Source organism: Lagopus muta, chromosome 2 (genome assembly GCF_023343835.1).
Source record: "Lagopus muta isolate bLagMut1 chromosome 2, bLagMut1 primary, whole genome shotgun sequence".
Lineage (NCBI taxonomy): Eukaryota > Metazoa > Chordata > Aves > Galliformes > Phasianidae > Lagopus > Lagopus muta.
In genome coordinates this window covers 2,078,140-2,097,217 of record NC_064434.1, presented here as the reverse complement: position 1 = coordinate 2,097,217, position 19,078 = coordinate 2,078,140, and the positions used below count along the sequence as shown (strand labels likewise).

At 42.0% G+C, this 19,078-nt stretch overlaps 1 protein-coding gene across 1 annotated transcript in view; it reads left to right on the top strand.

The window, feature by feature from the left end:
* The window catches only part of CDC5L (cell division cycle 5 like), a 31,386-nt gene extending 12,532 nt beyond the window's left edge, over positions 1-18,854 (top strand). Inside the window, exons 10-16 of the mRNA XM_048935328.1 lie at positions 721-883; positions 2,241-2,405; positions 3,701-3,781; positions 4,097-4,342; positions 5,388-5,585; positions 16,893-17,105; positions 18,291-18,854. Of these exons, the coding sequence (XP_048791285.1) occupies positions 721-883; positions 2,241-2,405; positions 3,701-3,781; positions 4,097-4,342; positions 5,388-5,585; positions 16,893-17,105; positions 18,291-18,395 (1,171 nt within the window). The 3' untranslated portion in view covers positions 18,396-18,854. The remainder of the gene's footprint in view (positions 1-720; positions 884-2,240; positions 2,406-3,700; positions 3,782-4,096; positions 4,343-5,387; positions 5,586-16,892; positions 17,106-18,290) is intronic.
* Positions 18,855-19,078: the final 224 nt, after the last annotated feature.

Sequence of the window (19,078 nt, the reverse complement as noted above, 5' to 3'; positions counted from 1 at the left end):
CACATTTTATTTTTGTTTTTAAACTGTTACCATCACCACATGAAATCTCATCCTAAATAGGCAAGAGAAAACTTGTGCCTATCCAAGGCCACATCTGTATATCCTGTAATTTTTCAGGTAGGAGGTTATTGGAATAATCTAGAAGAAAAGCAAGTAAGGCCCATGGAATTTAAGACATAATTCATTTTTCCTAACCTTGTACGCCTAAAAGTAATTTATGTGATACAGTTATCCATGAATTAGCAGTGAGAGGGAAGCAGCACTATCAGAGTAATCCCTTACGTTATAAGATGGGACAGCTGTTACACTGTAGGAGCTCAGAGTGAATGACTTGCCCCAGGTGGCAGGGAAATGAGAGGCAGCATTTAAATCCTAATTACAACAGGATATTTGACAGGAATGATCTCTTCCCAATGGCTGCAACAGGGGGTTGATGTAGTTCCTGAAACTTCTCTTAATGTGATGATGTGTTTGGGTTTCAGCTTAACAGGTCTTTGGTTACACCTTGATAGATTTTTCTTCTGATTGCATCTGAGGTTTTCACTGCCTCGTGGCCATACACACGAATTGATCAGTTGAATTGATAGATTCAATTGATTCAAGTTGAATTGATAGATTGAATTGATCAGTTGTGTCGTGTAACTTCTTGTGGTGCTCAGACGTTGGAAAGTTGTGTTCTTTGGGGAAAACAAAACAGAATTGTATTTGCACTTCCTCCAGAACACCTTCCCAAGGACAAGAAGGCTTAACTCCTCGTGGAGGGCTGACTCCTAAACCTGTGGCTGGTACAACTCCTGGTAGAACTCCGCTGCGTGATAAATTGAACATCAACCCAGAAGAGGGCATGGCAGATTACAGTGACCCATCTTATGCAAAACAGATGGTAAGAATTGAAGTTAAATGCTCTGTGAACTATCGGGGTTTTAAATTTGTTGCCTTCTAAACAGAACTTTATTTTATGTAAACTGTTATTTCTGCTGCTTGTTGGTGCTCATCACCTGGTAAACTCAAATCTTTGTACTGTCATAACATCAATAATTCATTTAAAAAAACAGATTTTTTTCTGATTAAAACAGCTTTGCTTGCACCTAGTGAAAGCACTCCAGAATTATTCATCAAAGAAGATATAGTTAAGTTTCAGTACTACTTGAATCTGTGAAGCTGAGCAGGAAATGTACCTTAAAGAAGCATTCAGTTTTCTTGCAGTTATGCTCAGCCCTCAAATCCTCCATCATCCTCACTTGCCAGTTCTCCTACAGGACCTTTTGATCTGTCCCATTAGCAGCATTGAGCTAGAGGAGTTTTTGCCATTAGTAGCACTGTGGAGATGTCCAGTGATCTGAATGCCATCCAGACTCTTGTCTTGGGCAACAGATGTTTCTATTCCTGCAGACTGTGCCAGAGGTGCCCTGCCAATTAGTCTTGGTATAAAAAGAGCTTTTAATTAACAGGTGGCACCTTGGGAACTCTTTTTATGTGGCTGATTGTGCAGCCTTAACCATAACTTTGGATGTCTCCTACAAGAGCTGTTGATGATTGTTCTTTTTGGCGTAGCTTAGAATATCCATCTCAAGTATTTGGTATGTTCATCTCATAAAATAACTTAGATATTGGAGTTTCATCATTGCTTGAAAACAACGCTTATTTGATATCCTTGTACGTATTTTGGTTCTGTTTTAGTCTGTTTGAAGTAAAGCCTTTTGCTGTTAAAAGGAGTGCTGGGACTTTGGGTTCTTGATGAACTTCCAGATCTGGTGGTGTTTGTTTCCATTTTCTTTCAGTACAACGATCCACAAAGCTGGGATCAACAGCAATGAAAAAAAAATAAAGTTAGGCTTACAAATGAGTGAGAGGGAATGCATTTTCACATTATTTTCAGTTTCTTAAAAGGCATTTTTGTGAATCTCTGCACTTGTTCTGACACTGCTGGAAGGTGAAGATGCCATGCTGTATATTTCAGTATATTTCAGCTTGTTGGGAGACTGTTAGCTGTCTTTAAGAAACCTCTATGTTGCTTTTAGCATCAGAGAGCATTTATGTGGATACATTCTGGGTAGTGTTTTGTAGGCTAGCTTGGTTTGGTAGCATGTCTCTTCTGTCAGACCTCAAAAATTCAGGTTTTATTGGCTTTGTGTAGTACTTGTGTGTTGTTGATGTCCTTTGATGCAGATGAATGGAATTCTGTCATACTCTTCATCAGTGCCTGAATTCAGAAACATATCTTACCACTCTTCCAACAGGAGAGAGAATCTCGTGAACACCTTCGCCTGGGGCTCATGGCCCTTCCTGCTCCAAAGAATGACTTTGAGATCGTTCTACCCGAAAATGCAGAGAAAGAACTTGAGGAACCTGAAGTAGATGAAGCCTTTGTAGAAGATACTGCTGATATAGAAGCCCGCAAGCAGGTAGATATGTAATGCAGAGTGTCTTTTCCTTAAAATACAGTGTGGTCCTTGTATGTTTCTCATAGTTTCATACACGTTTAGTGGAAGTTGTACAGCTTCTGTGGAATAAGAGGCTCAAATGTGCTTGCTTTCTACCTGCCATCAGAGTGAACACACACATGCAGGCATAGTCAGTTTTCACTCTGAATCATTTTCCTACCCAGTTAATGCTATGTGGTGCTCCTTTTCTTTTATGATAGTCTTCTTTTGTTCCCTCAGGGTGAAACATATCATTAAAAACATTTTTCAGCAGAGGTACGTGCTTAAAATTAAGCATGTGATTATAGTGCTTTTTTCAGTGTCAGGTTACACTCAAGGTTAAAAGTTATTCTTTGGAAGACCTAAGAGGTGCATTCAAATTCAGGCAGACTGGTAGAAAATAAAGAAGTAACTGTGCAGTGAGTTGGTCAGTTTATAGGAGATTACTACAGGATTATCCAGACAGAGAAATTGTGACTAGATCCTTGTTGTTGTTTCAGAGTTAAAGAAGCCTGTAGGAAATAGTAGCTTTAAACCTCTGTTCTGCTAATTAGATAGCTGTAATAGCCAGTATTTTCATTTTAAGTGTATCCTTTATATGTAGAAAGTGGAACGTAGGGAAAAATACTGTGTATGTCATAGAGGGGGACAGAGAGTGTTGGCTACAGATTTAAAAATCTCTCTTAATGGCAGATTTCAAGCTTAAGGAGGGTAGATTTAGACTGGATATAAGGAAGAAGTCTTTTGCAGTGTGGGTGGTGAGGCACTGGCACAGGTTGCCTGGAGATGTGGTGGATGCCTCATCCCTGGAGACTTTTAGGGCAAGGCTGGATCAGGCCCTGGGCAAACTGATGTAGCTGTGGTGTCCCTGTGCATTGCAGGGCATTTGGGCTGGAAGACCTTTAAAAGTCCCTTCCAACTCTAAGGATTCTATGATTCTGTGATTTTCTGTCTGGACAGTTACAGTAGAATTAAAACTTAATGTTGAGAAATTGGTAAAGAACTCTTTTCGGGATGAAGGAAAACGTGATGGCTTGAAAAGGCATGTTAGGATTGCTATCCTCTTAATTTCTTACTCATTAACATGAGTGGATATTAATTATGATGTCATCACATAATGTGTGAGCTCTTACTTGGCTCTGGGTTCGTAACATGAGGTCTTTGTTCTTTATGGAATCTTTGCTGCAGTAATCAATTGGTGTTTCTATCACATGTATCTGTAGGAAGCATTTGATTTTATTGCAGTAGCTGAAGTAACCTTTAGCATGTCTGTGTAGGCTCTCCGAGATGCAGAGAGAGCCAAGGAGCTGAAGAGAATGCACAAAGCTGTTCAGAAAAATCTACCAAGACCCTCAGAAGTAAGTGAAAATAACATTCATTTTCAAGGGAAAAAAAAAAAAGGTTTTTAATTGTTAAAGGAAGAAATGCATTTAAGTATACAGTGAAAGAATAAAATCCTTTCTTTAGTATGCTGAACTCAGCTTTTCACAGTGAAAATATCAAGAGGTTTTTCGTATGCACAGCTGAAAATATGACTGGATTCTGGTTGCTGGATCTGTGTCATACAGCAAGGGTTTTTAGCACCAAGTCTATTTGATTTAACTGATGAAAAGAAATCTTGTTCAGATAGAATGTAACGTGCAATGTTTGTGAACCTGTTTATTCTTATGCAGGTTAATGAAACAGTATTGAGACCTGTGAATGTAGAGCCACCTCTAACAGATTTGCAGAGAAGTGAAGAGCTAATAAAGAAAGAGATGATTACAATGCTTCATTTTGACCTTTTACACCACCCGTTTGGAGAACAGCCTGCTGGTAAGAAGGGGAAAGGCCCAGGATTTGGAACCAACAATGCAGAACATATGGCTTACTTGGAACAAAACCCTTATGAGAAGTTCTCCAAAGAGGATCTCAAGAAGGTGAGAATTACACAGCCTAATTACCACTGACCTGTGGTCATTTTATGTCACAGTTCTGTAATCTTGTAGTAAAAGGTGGAGTCAAGCCTGTGCTGAATTGGGTGATCTCTTAGTACAGACTGAATATGACATTGATAGCCTGCTTACCACATGGAGCAGTAGAATTATCCAGTTACGCTTCTCATGCCTAATCCAACAATGCTGTGCTGGAGCAGAGCCTGCTGTGGCAACTGATCTTCAAAGCATACCTGCTTAGAGTGCTGAATAAGCAGAGCAGGCTGCCACTGGGTGAAACGAGGAGGCTGTCTGGGTGTTCTGTTGTCTTTTGCATTGTAATTCCAAGCTAAATAGTCCTGAGCCAGGGGTTCCAGTTTGGCTCTTTTATGGAAGCAGCTACAGATGTTGCATTTGCTGCCAAGTAACAAGGTGTTTAGACACACAGTGCTGTGGTTAGCTCTTTCAAAGAACTTCACCTGTATACTTGTGCCAGTAACCTTTTACCAAATGCTTAGAGGGGTGATGATAAAAATAAAGGTAAAATCACGTGCCACCAAATCATCTGTTTTAAGCTGATTCCTGCTATCTGCAACTTGCATTCTGACAACAGCTGTTACATCTTCACCTAAATCTCATTACTTCAAAGTGAATTTATGGATAAATGTGCAGATTTCAAACCCATCTCCTTGACTGCATCTGACTAATCAATCAACAGACTAAAATGAGAAACACTGAACAGCATGTACTTCAAATTGCTGTTAAATGAAAACTTATACTCAAAAATTTCTTAGCAGGAGAAATAAAAGGTGGAAAATGCAGCTAGATCAAGAATCTCACTGCCCTGCCTATGTCAGATTGTTTCACTGGAAACATTCTCTGAGTGCTTTCTCTGGTTTGTTTTGAATGCAAGAGGAATTCAGTTGTCTGTTACTTCCCTTGAAGACTGCTGTGTAGTCAAGAAATTTTTATCTGGGAACCTCAGAATCCCTAGAATTTTTTTCTCCTACCTGTGTTTTGTAATTAGTTTATTTCTCATCATTTCCAACAGGCACAGGATCTACTGGCACAAGAAATGGAAGTGGTGAAGCAAGGAATGGGGCATGGAGAGCTCTCAAGTGAGGCTTATAACCAGGTGTGGGAAGAATGTTACAGCCAAGTGTTGTATCTGCCTGGACAGAGTCGCTACACAAGAGCCAACTTGGCCAGCAAAAAAGACAGGATAGAGTCACTTGAAAAGAGGCTTGAGGTCAGTGTCACTTTGTTCTGTTTGCACGCTTCTGCACCTGCTTTTCTATTTTAATTCTCATTATGTGTTATTTATTTGCACATCATTCAGGTCTGTCAGTGGCATTCCTTTAAAAAAAGTTGTTGGGAATTCCCTTTGTGACTACAGAGATGTTTTTGAGGCGTTTCCATTGCTTTCTTTCCTTTTCTTTAAAAGTATTTCTGCAGTATTCGCTGGCACAGTGTTCTCTGAACATGAGAAGAACCTGGTCTAGTATAAATGGGGAGGCTGGTGGCCCTGCCTGTGGGAGGGGGGTTGGAGATTCGTGATCCTTGAGGTCCCTTCCAACCTGGGCCATTCTGTGATTCTGTGGAGTCTCTGGTGACAGTCAGAACCCTGCCTGGATGCTTCCCTGTGCAACCTGCTGTAAGGAACTGCTTTAGAGGGAGGTTGGACTTAGTGATCTCCAGAGGTCCCTTCCATTCCCTGTGATTGTGTGATGTCACCCGCTTTATTCTCAAGTGGAGAGCAAGTCAGTCTCAGCTCTTCTTTATTTCAGGGTGGCATCTTTGCAGTTTACTGAGTCTCTGCAATTAGCAGATTGGATGCCAGGTCTCTCTGGTTTTGTGCTTTGTCTCTGGTAGTGGAGAGTATGAGGTATTTCAGGGAAACATGTTTTACAGCTCTCTTTCTGTCCTAAAACCTCTCTCATGTTCTCATTTCAACTCAAGATTTGTTTTCTGCTTGATTTGACTTTGTCAAATATTTTACCATTGCCTGTTACATGGATGAAGGTTCAGCTAGTTCCAGTAGTGTCCCAAAAGGAGAATAGTAGTTGTGATTCTATTCCCTTTTATCAGGAAGAACTAGGCTCTTCATATGCGTATTTTAAACTCAAATTTTGAGTTTGGTGTGTATTTATATTGGTGTGTATTTAGATTATTAACAAGTTAACAAGTATTTTCTGCTTGTACAAATTGAGAGGTCAGATAGCAGCACCTCACCAGTGTGTCTGCATGTAGTTTTAGTACCATGGGAGTGTACTGGGACCAAGAGTTGAAATGAGACCACTCTTCTGCTTTCTGAGTTGTACAGTGCAGCATTCTCCAGTGACAGCTTGCTTACACTTACTCAGAATGCAGCAGTGTCACAAGCATTAAGATTTGATGAAATATCCTAGAATTGAGCCAAATTCTATCCTTTCTAGATTGCTGCTCTGTGTTTGAGTTGCTCCATAGAGTGCTTCTTGTGATTGTTTGCCAATCTGACTTTCTTATCTTCATTCCAACCCTGTTCAGATCCTCTGTTCTGAGCTCTGTCAGCCTCTGTCATGTGTTGCTCGTAGGTAAAATGCAGTGTGAGTGCAGTTATTTGGTTCACACAGCAGCTTTGGAAAATCAGCTGCAAGGATGACTCAGTCACATTTTCACTCTGCTATCCAGTCATATCGGAGTTCTGATCTGCATGAGAAAAAGAAAAGCTTACAGGCAACTTACACTTGGAGCAGTGTGTTGATTTGGTGTGTGCCCTGACTTTGTGCAGTCCTGTGCTAACAGTGCGTTTTCTGATACTGGATTTTTTTTGTTTGTTTCAGCAGCAATTATCAGAATCCCTCACTCTCTCATGCTTAATCAGTTAGGGCTGTGTGGGGAAGAAATCATCTGAGATATATTGGGCTCGTTAGAAAAGAGTGGTTTGGTCCTCTTGACAGTGATTTCCTTTGCCCCCTACCCAAGCTATAAGAAATGCCCAAGGAGGCTGTGGATGCCCCATCCCTGCAGGCATTCAAGGCCAGGCTGGATGTGGCTCTGGGCAGCCTGGGCTGCTGGCTGGCGACCTGCACACAGCAGGGGTTGGGACTGGATGAGCATTGTGGGCCTTTGCAACCCAGGCCATTCTGGGATTCTATGAAATGAAAAAATAGATAGCTTGCCTGGTAAAACTCAACTCTTTGAAAGGGCAGATAACAGCAGGACAAGGGGGAATGGTTTGAAGTTGAGGGAGGGGTGATTTAAGTTGAATGTCAGGGGGAAGTTGTGTGCTGTGAGAGTGGTGAGGTGCTGGAACAGCTGCCCAGAGAGGCTGTGATGCCCCGTCCATCCCTGGAGGTGTTCAAGGCCAGGTTGGATGGGGCCTTGGGCAGCCTGGGCTGCTATGAAATGTGGAGGTTGGTGGCCCTGCCTGTGATGGGGGTTTGGAGCTTCACGATCCTTGAGGTCCCTTCCAACCCAGGCCATTCTATGATAAGATTCTATGATAAAATTTAAGCTAGTTTTAAATTACACAGAACATGTGCTCAGACTTGCAGTATGTCATTATCTGTTTTCCAGAACACAATTGTAACCTAAAAGATTCTTTAAATTATGCAAGCATGAGACTACTTTTTTCCAGTGATAAAAGGAAAGTTCATTTTCTTAAGTTTCCCTGTGTTTAACGTCAGTGTATCTACAAGTAAACAGCTGCAAACACCTCCTACCATGGAAATGACATCTTAAGGGATAGTCGGGCTGAATCTCTGCCTGATTCGCGTGAAATGCAGAATGGGTGTGTTTTGTAATGTTTGCTGACCGAGGATTTAGTCTACACGTAGACTCCCTGAGTGTTGGGCCACCGTTTGGGCCGTGAGCAGGTCATCTCCGTGGAGCTGGGATTCGAGCAGCTTGGCCTTAGTGCTGAGTGCCTGTCATGCTGCTGCTTGCCCAGCAGAGAGCACCACCGTCCCACATAACGCTGCTCTCGTCTTGCTGTGTTTTCCTGACAGCTTTGCAAGCACAGCAGCACCCAGCTTGCATGGCAGGAGGGGCTGTGCTGGCATCCCACTAGCAATCAGAGGGCTGTAACAAATTTGTGTACAAATACTTTGGAAATTTAGATATTCTACACCCAAAACTGCTTTAGAAGTAGATTATTAAAGCTGCGAAGTCAAACAGCCAAAGTTAGGGAATACACAGGCAGCCTTACTCTGGCAGCTTTAATTTCCCTATGCATATACATTATGAGACAGTCTTTAATTTTGTGATTACAGCCTAGTTTTTTTCCACAGACTCATTTACTGCGAGGATGGATGGTATTTGCTTAATGAGTAGCTATTGAATATTTTGTTTTCTCATCATTGTTCAGTGTGTGGCCCTCTGCCTTTATGCTGCAGATTATTTCTGAGGTCTGCATTGATTACTTCTGTGTGGGCTTCTTTATGCTGTTCATCTCTGTTTATATCCTCCCAGTATTTGAATAAATGGTTGCCAGTGGTATTAAGGATAGTGAAGCAGGGTGAGATCAAAAAAATCATTTATTCAGCTCCTTCTGCATTTGTTCATTCTGTCAGTACTTGTTCTCTGGTCAGCTAGCAGACTGAAGGCCCTGTCAAGAGGAGAGCTTTCATTTGCTTATCAGCATGGTGTGGGACTCCATGAAAGAGACAGGTAACAAAAGCACAGCCAGCTTTGGCTGTGATCAGTCGCTGTGATCATCAAGCTCCACGTCTTGCTAACATCTTCAGATTAGCCAGAAGCTTTGAGCTCTGCTAGACAAGGATATAATTGCTTGGTGCACTCAGAGTGAGGTGAGAGCAAGCTTGTTCATGCCTTCACCACACCCTAATCAGGCTGGCTGCAGGTGCAGGGATAGGATTGGGTTGCCTTTCACTGGTGTTTGTTGAGTGCAGGTGAACTTTGCAGAGTTAAATTGGAGCTGAAGAGCCCCACACGTGTATGCAGACTGTGGTTCATTGCAGCTCTGTTGCCTGCCCTACATAGAAATATCTTAAAAGAGATATATAGAGGTATAGTTCTCAAAGTATAGATTACCAGCTGGCCTGTTTTAGTTAATAATAAATTGAAAGCATAGTAGTTCAATGAACAAACGAGTATAGAATGGAAATAAAAAGAAATGGAAAATCAACACAGCTTTTTTTTTCCTCTCCTGTTCCTCAGAAATGATAAAACCTGCCTTCATTTTAAGGTTTTCCCAAGGAATGTTATCTGAAAGCAGTATCAGTTGAAGTAAGTATTGTAATGGGAAGTATCAGAAAAATGCAGTACCCCAAGGTATTTGCTTGTTCTCTGTCTTCTTAGGAGAGAACAAAAACTGAAATAGGATCTGCCAGCAACAACTGATACTGGTCAGCTCTCGGGCTGCCTCTTGCCTTTCCTGTTGCACTAAGATGAGTAGGAGAAAGCCACGACTGCTCAGTGGTAGGTGCTGGGGCCAGCTGCACATTGTGTGCTGCTTCCCTATGGGACTGCTAACACCCTGTGTGAAAATGACAGCCATTTCCAGCACTGCCTTTATGGCTCAGTGGTTGGATTGATGGTGTGGACAAGTGGTGTCTTTTCTCTAATTGGCTTCGTTTTGCTACCTGTGTGATTTAGTGGTGGCAGCTTTGTGTATGTGGACACAGCAGGTCAGTGCTGTTACTGATGGACTTGAGGAGGCAAAGCAGAGCAACCATGAAGAGCTTCTGTTTGCTTGGATATCTTGCCCAGGCATCATCTATAGTAATACACAATACAATGATAGATTTAGCTTGGAATACTGGAACATATTTCCATGTATTACTAATTCTTTTTGTGTCTCCTTTGAATATTTTAGACACTGTAAAGGGGAGGAGGGTACAACTTGAGCATTTAGAAGTCACGGTGTTTTGTGTCCATGCAGGTTAATCCCCCTGATTTCACTGTGAGTCAATGGTACAGTTTGCTTTTGCTTGAATCTAGGTGGGATTTCCTGATCTTTGCATTTACTTCTACAGATGTGGTGTATTTGTTCCAGGGTGGCTGTCCTGCAGGATTAGTCCTTTTACAGATGGGAGTATTCTCAAGCACAGTGGCACTGAGTCACTATATCAGTTCTCTGCAACACCTTGCATTTCCTTCTCTTCCAAGCAGCGCACTTACAAAGCAAACTATTCCTACCCCAGGTTATGTGTTAAGCCAGGAACCTTATCAAGAGAAAGGAAGTAGTAGAGGCATCTGTTGAAGCTAATTGCTTCCCTTTGTAATTCAGAACATGAGATGTGTTTGCCAGTGTTACTTTCTATTTGAAGAGTTCATAATGTTGGCTTTGCTGCTTTCAGGTACTTCTATTAACATCGTGGTAGTTTTGTCCTCGTTACACTTGATTACATCAGATTACAAGTCCGTGCAGCATTGTAGTTTTGTAGGGTTTACACTTATTTCTCCTGGTTAACACAAATGGATAGCAGATGCATTAAGAATTGTCTTAATGTGTGAAAACACTGTTAACTAAAACCACTTTTAACTCCTTACCAGTCTGTGTGGTAGATAGGATGCTCTCATGCTTCTGCTGATGCTGAAAAGCAGCAGCATCTCTGCATTGTCTCCAGCAGCTCCCTGTAAATGATTTCTCACCTTGTAGTAATGCTTCTGCAACTCCACATTAATCTGGTTTTGTTCCTTGATCTGGCAGCAGATAAATTATTTTTCGATGAAGAACCAGCCCCCTTTCTGTAGCAGCTGGCTGTTAGGTCAGCTTAGCCTGTGATACATCGCATCTTCACTTGCAGGATTTGGGATTATTTGTGAGATCTGTAATGAGGCTGCTGTCCGTAACTTGTGCTGCAATAAATAAAAGTTCTTCTGTAGCCAAGGATAACTTATGTCTGGAGTAAGAAAAGACACCCTGCCTGAGAAGATAACTGATGTAGCCAGAAACACATTTTCTCTCTAGCGTGTGTGTGTATTCGCTGCCTATTTTTAAGCAAGTCCCATGAGTTCAGCTTCAATACACTTCATTGTAGCCTCCTAACTAAAACAAAACTGCAGTTGCCTTAGGCTTCCCTTGTTGTTGGTGGAGAGACAAGGCACCTCCTGAGAGCAGCTCTGCCTGCCTAGGAGTTGTATTTCCCTCTGGAGGCTTCTACTTTTCTCTTTTGATTACAGAGGCACCTACAGCATCTCAGATAAGCGAAACAAAACTAGGTCTTAATGTCTCCTTCAGTTCCTCTGTCTCTGGAACAGGATTTAATGTCTGCTTTATGGAATTCTGTGAAGTTGTTTGCAAGGCACTTGCAGACTTGTGTCTGAAAATCACTTCCTAAAACTGCTAAATCTTAAGTGTGCTTGTAATAGCTGGAAAGTAATCTTTCCAGTTCACTACTTGTTCTGTGGAGCTTTGCATCTTTGCTTTTTAAAAGTTTGGAATAAAAACCAGGTAAATCCTTTAGGTAAGGGAGCATATAAACAGAAGTAAGAATGGCTGTTTGTGAGGGTGGATGGTGATGGGACAAGGGGGAATGGTTTTAAAGTGAGACAGGGGAGGTTTGGGTTGGATATGAGGAGGAAGTTTTTCCCCCCGAGGGTGGTGAGGCTCTGGCACAGGCTGCCCAAGGAGGCTGTGGATGCCCCATCCCTGCAGGCATTCAAGGCCAGGCTGGATGTGGCTCTGGGCAGCCTGGGCTGCTGGTTGGTGACCTGCACACAGCAGGGGTTGGGACTGGAGGAGCGCTGTGGGCCTTTGCAACCCAGGCCATGCTGGGATTCTAAGTTGACAATTCTGAAACGAAAATGTATCAGTCCAATGTGAAGTCAAATTGAAGACATTTAGTCAAGATCACAAGAAGTAAGAAGCCAATAATGAGAAAATTGCTATAAAATCAGCTGTTTGCGTTGCTGTATGGGAAAAAAGTTTAAGAGCAAAAGGACAGTACTGTTACCCGGGGCTGAGAGCCTGAGCAACACCATTACTGTAAGCACTGAAGTCCCAGGGAACAGCTGGATTTGAGTAAAACTCTGCTTTCCTCCTCCCTGCTCGTGGCAGTGACAGTATCAGTGGGGTAACTGGTGGGGGAAACCAAGGGCTCAGTATACTGTCAGTTTAGAGTCCTAGAATGGCATGGGTTGCAAAGGACCACAGTGCTCACCCAGTTCCAACCCCCTGTTGTGTGCAGATTCACCAACCAGCAGCCCAGGCTGCCCAGGGCCACATCCAGCCTGGTCTTCTCAGGTCATAATGTTTCGTGGGAGCTGGGTTAACTCTTTTGTGTAGAAGAAAGCCTTTCTCTATTCGCTTACTTCACCTCTTCAGTCCAGGTTGAGCCAAAACACCTGAAATGGACAGAAAAAAAGAGTTCTTTAAAGTGTATTGCATTTTTATTGCCAGTTGCTCATAGCATGGGGAAATCTTTCCTGTGTCTGTACAATTGGTTTCCTACGTGTTGTTTGGGTAAACTTGGTCTATGAACTCACAGGACTGTTAAGGAGCAGCCTGAGAAGCTGGGGTCTGCACTGATCCTTCTTGAGGTTAATAATGCTGTGCTTGTTGTGTTATCTTATTATACAGCAACTACTCAGCGCTTACAGATAATCAATGCTGTTAGCCTGTGGTAATTGCTGGCTGTCATCTGACTGCAATTTCTTCTAGGCAGAGGTGAAAGGTTTCAGAAAAGCTTAGTAAGAAGACATACCCTGATTTTCTTTTTAAGCTGTGCTCTTGTAGCTGTGTTTCTGCTTGTTCTTTATATCTAGCCTATGCTGTCTTACTCCATGGTCCTGCCAACTCATGGTACTATGCTTGAAGACAAGGCATAATTTCTGAAAACATAGTTCACATGGGCATTACTCATGGGTTATTGGTTTTGTCTGTGGATAGACAACAGCCTGCTGATAGCAGTAGTAAATCATTTTGATAAATGGTCATTAAATGATAGAGTGTTTTGACATAGAGCAGTTAATGAGTTCTTGTATAAAAGCATGCTCTCAGGGCACCAGCCAGCTTGTTCAGGCAGATCACCTAAATGAATATAAAGAGTTCACTGGTGTTCAGTCATCGTTGGCCCTGGGATGGTGTGAAATTCTTCCTGTTAGATGAAAAAAACATTGCTTTTCAGTCAATCTCTCTTCCCTACATGATGCTCTTAGAAGCCTGTGATTACTGCTGTTGCTCTGAGTGCTCTTCTATGTAGTCCAGTGTCAGAAACTGGTCACCATTCTCTAGGTAGGTAGGCATGGAGGAAGGTTTGGGATGGGGTAAGTCCCTGCACTTCCCCTGGGCTGGTGGATTGTTTTCCCCATGTCTGTGTGTGCTATTCCCATTTTGCTGAAACTGGCACAGTAGACAACGGAACTGAAGCTGGCCAAGAAGCAGTACAAAATAAATAAGTAAGTGGAGAAATCTTTGCAGTGTCTTTACATTTTCTGCTAGGCTCATGGGGGAAATGGTCGTCAGATTTTACTGAAATCCATTTCTTAGCTTTAAGCAAATAATGTAGACTACTGTTTAAACACACCTCTTCATAACTGCTCGGAATTCTTTGCTTGGTATCTGAGCCTTAAAATTTTACGAAGCTTGAACTAAAATTATATGCAGTTATTGGCATTAATGCAGCAGTCAGCAATTTTTCATAAATAGCATTTGTTACAAAAGCAGAGACCTCCTTTTGACCTTCTGGTAGTAGGTCCTAAAATCTTGTAGATGGGAGAGGGAAGGAGAGGTGGTGAGTGTTCACATGGCTCTCTATAAGCAGGGAAGGAAGAAAGGGCTGTTATTTCTGGTTTAAAAAACTTGATTATTTTTTTTTTAGCGCAGCAGTGAGGTCTGTGGTAGCCTGAGATAGACAGGGAGCTGAGCAGAGTAACGAGGGCTGAACAGCAATAGGAGCTGCAGTAGGTAAAGGCAAGAATCTGTCTCCAGTATAAGCTTGGATATATTAAGTCCATGTTAAGTCAGTGCCTGAAAACTTCAGAATTCTTAAGTAGTTGAGGTCTGTTATTTTAACAAGCATTAGATTTGAACTAGTACTTGTTTTTTTAATGGAGAAAGAAAAAGAGGAAGTTTTCTACGTGGTCTTTCTTTACCTGTTTGAGAATAATGGCATTTTCCCCCAGAGGGTGGTGAGGCAGTGGCACAGGTTGCCCAAGGAGGCTGTGGATGCCCCATCCCTGCAGGCATTCAAGGCCAGGCTGGATGTGGCTCTGGGCAGCCTGGGCTGCTGGTTGGTGACCTGCACACAGCAGGGGGTTGAAGCTGGATAAGCACTGTGTTCCTTTGCAACCCAGGCCGTGCAGTGATAATGGCATTCTGATTGCAGTTTCATGTCACACTGAGCACACACTATCATCTGTAATGCTGTGGAACAACATGGGACAGTTGGACTGTGTTACATCAGACCTCTGTTATAAATAAAATCCTGTTTGCCTGTGCATCCATCTATTCCACGATCTCTAAATGTCAGGAGCTCTCAGCACACATTTCTCATCCAAGAAGCAGTAATTGGCAAATAGTTCATTTACCACACAGCTGTATTTGTTGTTGCTGTAATAGCATATTATTTACCAGTGAAGACATTTAAAGCTTTCATACTTTTCCATCAGAGAGTATCCTCACAAATCCCTAATCTATTTATTTAATTTTCTCTAGATTTATGTAAATATTGAAAAAGAGGCGCCTTTCTGTATATTTAAAGCACCTTGGGCATACGGTAAGACTGCATTGCAAACAAAACCTGAAAAGTGTAGCAGTCTGCTTCTGTCTCCCCAGGAGCAAACTAGGCAGCTCAAAATGCCACATTTCTCCTTCTCTCTCCCATTAACGGTTTTCTCCCATTGTCATTCACTTTTTTTTTTTTTTTTTTTTTTTAATATCACTGCACCACGTATTAAAACTGTTTTAAAGAACTGAATAAATTGTTAAGGAGTAGGACATTTGAAAGAAACGTGCAGCTGGGTGAAGACTTACCCCATCCTCAGGCTCTGATGTAAGTGCTTCAGTAATGTGGGGCTGTGAACAGGTTGGTGAAATTCACTTAACTGATCACAGTTTGAGAGGCCAAAGCCCTCTTGTTGAGTTAGTCTCTTACACAAGGTTTCATAGCATGGCCTGGGTTGCAAAGGCCCACAGCGCTCCTCCAGTCCCAACCCCTGCTGTGTGCAGGTCGCCAACCAGCAGCCCAGGCTGCCCAGAGCCACATCCAGCCTGGCCTTGAATGCCTGCAGGGATGGGGCATCCACAGCCTCCTTGGGCAACCTGTGCCACTGCCTCACCACCCTCTGGGGGAAAAACTTCCTCCTAATAATTTGATTTTATGAAGTGTGCTTTTTTTTTTTTTTTTTTTTTTTCCCTTAAATGAGATAGCATGGAAGAAAGTAGCCGAGTAACCTTATGTCTGTGCTTGGAGGTGTGAAATGCTGCACTTCTCCCAAGCTTTGGTTTTATATTCCTGTGTTACTTGCAGATCCATTAAGGATTTCTTTGGTGCTCTCTACCAGGCTTAGAAACTGCTGGTGGCCATTTCGTGCTTTGCCTCCCTTTTGGTTTTGCCCAACTGAATCCACATAGAAAAATACGCAGAGGGTTCTTTTTTGTACCACGTAGAATGAAACATTTATAACATGTTAACATGATTATGCTTGTTTATTTTTGCATTGTGTCCCAGGTGGCAGAATTTCAGAATTATCACTGGGTTGTGGCTTTAGAGAGCTTGAACTCATCTGGGGAAACCAAGACTTCTGAATCAGGATGCACCAGCTTGCAGTTAGCAGACAGTACAGGAAGGAGAGTTTCACTTTCACCATACCAATTGCTTTCTGGTTTTGATACTGCATTTTAACCTCATCACGTTGTCACATCTGTTGTGTATGGTATTGGACTGTAAATTGTGGGGTTTTGCTTCTGGCTTTTGCCACTCACCTGAGGCAGCTGATTCATTGTGCTATCTTAGTGCCTGCTAGCTGAAGATAATCTTACGTCCTCACTTTGAGATCCATGAGGGAAAAGCCCTGTGTAAAAAGCAGTGTTACTTGAGAGGCCACTGAGGAGTTAGCAAGCTTATAATATGGCACAGAAAGGAATAATACTGCAACACTGGAGTGCTGCAGTAAATCTGAATGGGAGATCTGATAGATAGGTGAGGTCACTTCATTTTAAGCCAAAGCCAACTTCACCTCTGCAGTCTCATACCCACACGCTCACAGATTGAAACATGTGGCTGTTTTTGTAGATAAATAATATAATCTTAAAAAAAAAAAAAAAACACATTTCTTCATCTGATTTTCCTTTGCTGAGGCACAGAACATCAGTGTGACTGAGGGCTGGCACAGCGAGCTGTCATATACATGTCTTGACTGCCTATTTGACAACAGCAGCAATTCCTATCTGTAAGGCTATACTCCTAACGTGTAATCACTCCTTCAAAGCCTACTTGCACTGCTCAGATCTCAATCTAGCAATCTCTTCTAGGTTGTTGTAAAATGTGCAGTGGATGATGTGTTAATAGAAATCAAAGAACTCCAACTCCATGCTGTGCAGCAGATTTTGACTTCTTTTTTTTTAACTTCTGGATAATTAAAACAATTCCTGATTTCATTCTGGCAGATAAACAGAGGTCATATGACAACTGAAGCAAAGAGGGCTGCCAAGATGGAAAAGAAGCTGAAGATTTTGCTTGGTGGTTATCAGTCTCGAGCAATGGGCCTCATCAAACAGCTGAATGATTTGTGGGACCAAATAGAGCAGGCACACCTGGAGCTGCGTACCTTTGAGGAACTGAAGAAACATGAGGATGCTGCTATTCCACGGAGACTGGAGGTGAGTTTCCTCAGTGTGATGCCTTAGATCAAACGCAGACATTTTGTGGAAAGGATGTTTTTACAAAGCAAACTCTGAAGTTCACAGCCTGAGTTTGTACCAAGTTTTAATGGTCTTCTTAAATTATATTTTTGCCTGTTACCAGGCTCCTCTGCTGCACATTTCACTATCAAAGGTTCTGTGACATATTACAAGCTGGTACTAATCTACTAGCGTGTTCTTTAACTTTGCTTTTACTTTATTTCCTTGTGTGGTTTATTTTATTAATCTTCTGCTATGCATGTCAGCAGAGGTTCTGTGTCGCTCTTAATTTGGCTTGTTTTGTTTTTAATTACTGCTGGAACTTAAGAGTAGATCTGCAAGTTGTGTAGAGCTTTCTATTACCTTAAAAGTCAGTGAACCCAAATTTATAGTGAAATCCTTTTTTTTTTTTTTAAACCTTGATTGTATTCCTCTCTTAAACTGTGTTGTTGTCAGATAAATGGACTTCTATAAACTGATATCATAACATCATTTTGGAACTGAATTTTAACATGGCCCACAGTTTCAGCAGCTAAATAGCTGTAGTGCCATTTCAGTTTTGAGCTGTCCTCGGTGTTCAGGCTCTTGCTTGAGCTCTACTCAACTCAGCAGGCTTGAGTTGCTGGCTGTCTGTCATTTGTGATCTTGACCATTGCCCCTGAGTAATACCAGCCTGCCTTGCTGGTTCTAAGTGATCAGGATGACTTTGAGGAGGAAAGAGGAGCTTCAAAGAGAAATACAAGGGTGAAAGGATATAAAATGAGCTAGTAGCTGGCGGTTTCAGAACCAGCAGTAGCTCTCATTCACACACTGCAGCATTAGCAGAACGGGGTCTGTGGAAGGCATTACTGCAGGAAGGTTGGAAGTACTGCAGGCTGTACTGAGGAGGGTGGCTAAAAAGGTTTCTGAAAACTTCGTGGAAGAGGAGAATAGTAGATAACTGTTTTTTACAGGGAAATGCTTATGTGAAACCTCCCTTTTTGAAGCATTTCTTATCAGCTGCTGTTAAAAACAGGATGCTGAAATAAGATGACCAGAATGTTCAGTGCTGTAGTTTTTCAAATAATTTTGTATTCTTGTATCTCAGCTTCCTCAGAAGGAACTGAAATCTAACCTTTGCTAAAGATCTGCAGACATGTAACTGACTGATTGTTTTCCTTTCAGTGTCTGAAGGAAGATGTGCAGCGACAGCAGGAGAGAGAAAAGGAGCTCCAGCAGAGATTTGCTGATTTCATGTTGGATAAAGAGACTTTTCAGTCGAAGTATTAAAGCACAAAGTTCCTTCATCACTGATGTAAGGTTTTTCAAGTATGCAGATACTTCTCCAGCAGCTTTTGCCATCAGTTGCAGAAAGCAAACGTAGTCTGCTGTTTGTATCTCACCCACTCTTTTTCCATTACTGGACTATTTCTGATGCTGTAGGTATGAATGGCTTTGTCAAGGATTTAAAAAAAAAAAAGATTGAAATCTCCAACACTTCATTAAAAGAAAACCATCACTGTGGTATGATTTTAGCCATGTCTTCATTTACTAGGATCATCACATTATTCCTGGTGTTTTATCAGTCTTAAGATCTGTAAGGTAGGTGCCTGCAGAGTAATGCCTTTTGAATAAACCTGGAATGTCAAAAATAATCATGAAATGAAATGTCTGTCTTTTGACTAAAAAAAAAATCCACCCCAGCCTAGATATCTGTCATGATACTGAATAAATTATTGTTAATTATCATTCTTCCCCACTTTTTAGTTCCCCTCAAAAAAACTGTCTTACAACAGGTAGGACTCGTGCAAGGTGACTTTGGTCTATATAAAACAGTGTTATCAGGGTGGTGAGGTTCTGGCACTGCTGCCCAGAGCTATGGTGCCCCATCCCTGCAGGTGCCCAGAGCCATGAATGGGCCTTGGGCAGCCTGAGCTGGGGGTTTGGAGCTTGATAATCTTTAAGGTCCCTTC